The 3542-nt window shown below is 48.6% G+C and overlaps 2 protein-coding genes across 2 annotated transcripts in view; both read right to left on the bottom strand.

Moving 5' to 3' along the window:
• SAPIO_CDS9301 (uncharacterized protein) overlaps positions 1 to 1076 on the bottom strand; it is a gene marked incomplete at both ends in the record, with an annotated part of 2091 nt that extends 1015 nt beyond the window's left edge. Inside the window, 2 exons of the mRNA XM_016790734.1 lie at positions 28 to 827; positions 917 to 1076. Of these exons, the coding sequence (XP_016639629.1) occupies positions 28 to 827; positions 917 to 1076 (960 nt within the window). The remainder of the gene's footprint in view (positions 1 to 27; positions 828 to 916) is intronic.
• Positions 1077 to 2241: 1165 nt separating this feature from the next.
• On the bottom strand, positions 2242 to 2854 carry SAPIO_CDS9300 (uncharacterized protein; the record flags this gene model as incomplete). Its single annotated transcript, XM_016790733.1, has 2 exons — positions 2242 to 2491; positions 2547 to 2854. The coding sequence occupies 2 exons, from the start codon at positions 2852 to 2854 to the stop codon at positions 2242 to 2244; spliced, it is 558 nt and encodes a 185-aa protein (XP_016639628.1).
• Positions 2855 to 3542: the final 688 nt, after the last annotated feature.

The raw sequence follows: 3542 nt of genomic DNA, 5'->3' as shown, positions 1-3542 counted from the left end.
GGGGGGGGTGGGGGGCAATTGACTCACGGGTGTGCCTTGGGCCCGTTCAAACACTTCCTTGAGAGAGGCAGGAAGCTTTGGTTGGGAAATAGCCTTGAGGACGGCAGCGGCAGCTTCTTCAAAATTCTCCTCCCCGCCCTCCGGGTTGCTCGTCCTCATTCCTGCTAATACCATTTTCCTGAAGGCGCGCTTCTCATCCGGTGTAGAAGGGCTCCTACTGTCATTGTGGTCCCTCCATGCCTTCAGGTAATAAAAGAGGATGGCAATAAACGGTAAATGGCCATGTTCGTAGTCGTCGAGTCCATCCACGTCACTCGTAAGATCCTGGCAGAATTCAACGAGCTCCGGCCATGGGTTTAGAAGCCGAAGGTCGTTTATAGCATTCTCATCCGGGTGCGTATCTACGATTGGGAAGATACCCGGGAGCCTCACTTGGAAATACGAGTAAAATCCAGATGAATGAATTGAGATGACGGGAATCTTGTGGGTCTCCGCATATGAATCGACTAAGGCGAGGTGGTCTGCCCTAATTGGGAAAGTGTAGATGATGGCGGTGAAGGACACGGGTGAAGCGAGAACTGCAGCAAGGTCGACACCTGTCTGAGATATACCTGTAAGGCATAGCTTTTTGCTTCCGGTGATGACAGCAGGTCGTGGGTTTGATTTGGGATACCAGTCACCCTCGACCTCGGGATTCAGTTCCAACAGCCGCTCTGCACAGGATTCGGCGCGCAGATGCCCAAGGCAATTCTCATCAAGGAAAAAATTGGAACCAAGATCAGCCTCCGAGACTAGAGCCTCATCAACAATGGTGAAGCGACCGATACCTGAGAAGAATAGTTAGCATAGGAGATTGAGAACTGGGGGTATTTGTGGTATGGACCTGGAAGCACGAGGTTTTTCAATGTCTCTACACCTACAGCCCCAGAGCCAGAGTTAAGGAGAAGGATATGGGAAGATTCAAGTGCATCCTGGCCGCTGGATGCCCAAAGCCTAAGTTGGCGGTCATATTTTCTCTCCTTCTCTGATAGTCCCTGGGGTTGCTCGGCCGAACCTCTCATTTGGGCACCACTCATTTTCTCAGTTAAGAGAAGGTTATGAATTATAATTAATTGTATAATCTGAGTTGGTTGTAGCTGGCTTCTATGACGCTTGGTGGTTGCCGGCTGGATGCAGGACGACTAAAAGGAGGCCTGGGGTAAGCTGCTGACTGAAAGTGGAGAAGAACCTCAAAGAAAGAACAAACACAATGCACATATCAATTGATCAAACAGCAAGGCTCCTTCCCACTGGAATGGCACAGTGCCTTAGTACACATTGATTAAGGCTACATGAGGAGTAATTTGACCTCTTAGGGAAGTAATAAGTGCTAAGGAAGGTCATTTAAACCCAGACTACATCGTAGCTATTATAATGTAACTGAGTACAAAGTAATAATTGTATAAATGCTGTTGGTTATATTTTATAAAATGACTTGTAAGGCTAGAAAATCCTCAAAATTGACTGCGATCTGAGAACTATTCCTTCATGCTGCCTTTCTACCAAGGAAGTGGATGGCGACGAGGTCCTTCTCTCAAAGCTGATCCGAGTCTTGTTTTGGAGGCCCGTGAATTTGCAAGTGTGGCCTTGGTACCTCATCTTTTTACATGCTGGTCATGTCCGTCATTCCGACCGGCGATGCAGGATGCCAGCACCAGCCTAGCGAGAGGGTAGAGAATAGGGGCGTTAGAATAGTACGAGTGACATAGGTATTGTGGGAAGAGCGGTGTTGGAAGTAAATGGCTTGCTTGGGGATTGAGATAATTACTTACCTGATGATTCGGGAATACAAGGGTGTCCGCAATCACGACGTTTTCCTTCCGCGACGCAGCGAAAACAATGACTTCGGCGATGTCATCTGGAGTAAGGGGATCGCAGCCGCTTTTAATGAAGGTGGTAGGTAGTCCCGGGCGTCAGTTCAGCGCTGTGTTAATTTCGGGAAGCGTAGATCGACTCACGCGTAGACAGCGTCCGCTTTGGCCTTATCACCATAAAACCTCACAACCGAAAACTCCTAGTACCCTCGAGTTATTCTGGATTTCTCGCAAATGTTACGCCGGCTAAAAACCTACAGTCTCCACCTGACCTGGATCAACCTCGATTACCCTAATCCGGGTCGAAATGAGTTCTTTCCTCAAGCTTTCGGTGAAGCTCTTCACAGCTGCTTTAGTAGCGCAGTATATCGACCCCCCGGCATATGGTTCACGCCCTATCGCAGTTGATCTGGTTAGTTTTGCACTTCAAAACTGGGCTGGAGTCATGACGGTTTTCTGGTATACCGGCAATGGAGCCAACGTTGATTATATCACCGGAACCGCCATTGGCCCGTTTCCGAAATATGGGAAGCACGGCCTGGGTCATATTGATCAGCCCAGTAACGTTTGTAGCCATCATGATGCCGATATCTTCCTCCGCAATGTCTGGTGCGCGGGCGACCCCTTTGACGAGACCACTGTTCTCTCTGTTAACAGCAAATTCTAGAGCGGGGGCGGGGTACGAAACCCTACGCATTGTTGACCAAGACATCGATATCTCTGAATTCCTCAGGAAGGTTAGGCACAAACTGCCGGATATCCTCGCTGCTGCTCACGTCTAGTCTGACGGGCAGAATCTTGACGGCATCTCCAACTTCGCTGGTGATCTCCTTGGCGATATCCTGGAGCGTGTCAACACGACGAGCGGCGAGGACTAATTTGAGCCCTTGAGGACAGGCCCGGGCGAATTCGAAAGCCGTGCTTCGCCCAATGCCACTCGAAGCACCTGTAATCACAATAGTCTTACCAAGAAGGCGACTGGAACCCGGGTATGTTGACATCGCGCGAGAGGGAGAACGAGTGAATCTGGCGACGCTTGCTAGATGGAGGGACTTGCCGAGCGGTTGACTACGGGAAAGAAGCCGAGCCACGAAGTACATGTAGACTGGCTCGAAAACTGTAGAGTTCGCTTGGACGAAGCTTCGGTATGCCGTCGATCGAGGGAGGAGTATGTATAGGTCAATGACGTGATTGTTGAGCCGAAAGAATATTGATCACTTCCTCACTATTATTGCTCAATTCAAACTACACTAAAACCGGACATGGTAGATTAATAATGCACAAGGACAAAATGAGTCCTATCGATTGATCTGATGAACGACTTCGCAATGGACTGCAAACTGATGACAGAAAGCCCTCTTGGCAACAATGACAATGAAGGAAAGACACGAAGTTGCCATTAGCGAGAGACCTTTTACCTCCCCGCTCTCGATGCCATGCACTCTATACCGAATAGGGTTTCACTTTCGAGCTGGCATTTCTCCGAGATACGGGATCAGACAGGCACTAGAGGAAGTAGGCCAGGAGGTTAACCCCTGTTATTTATTTTTCGCCTGTTTTTTATTTTCTCTCGTAATTTCTACATATATATAGGCCCTTTAGAAAGCTATACATAGGTAAACTATCTACTCTAGAACTATCCTAATTTCTTTTCCTTTTAAAAAAAGGGAACAAGAACCCCCCCCCCCC

This window comes from Scedosporium apiospermum (assembly GCF_000732125.1).
Source record: "Scedosporium apiospermum strain IHEM 14462 chromosome Unknown SEQ_SAPIO_0134, whole genome shotgun sequence".
NCBI lineage: Eukaryota > Fungi > Ascomycota > Sordariomycetes > Microascales > Microascaceae > Scedosporium > Scedosporium apiospermum.
This window is presented reverse-complemented; position numbering and strand designations above follow the sequence as displayed.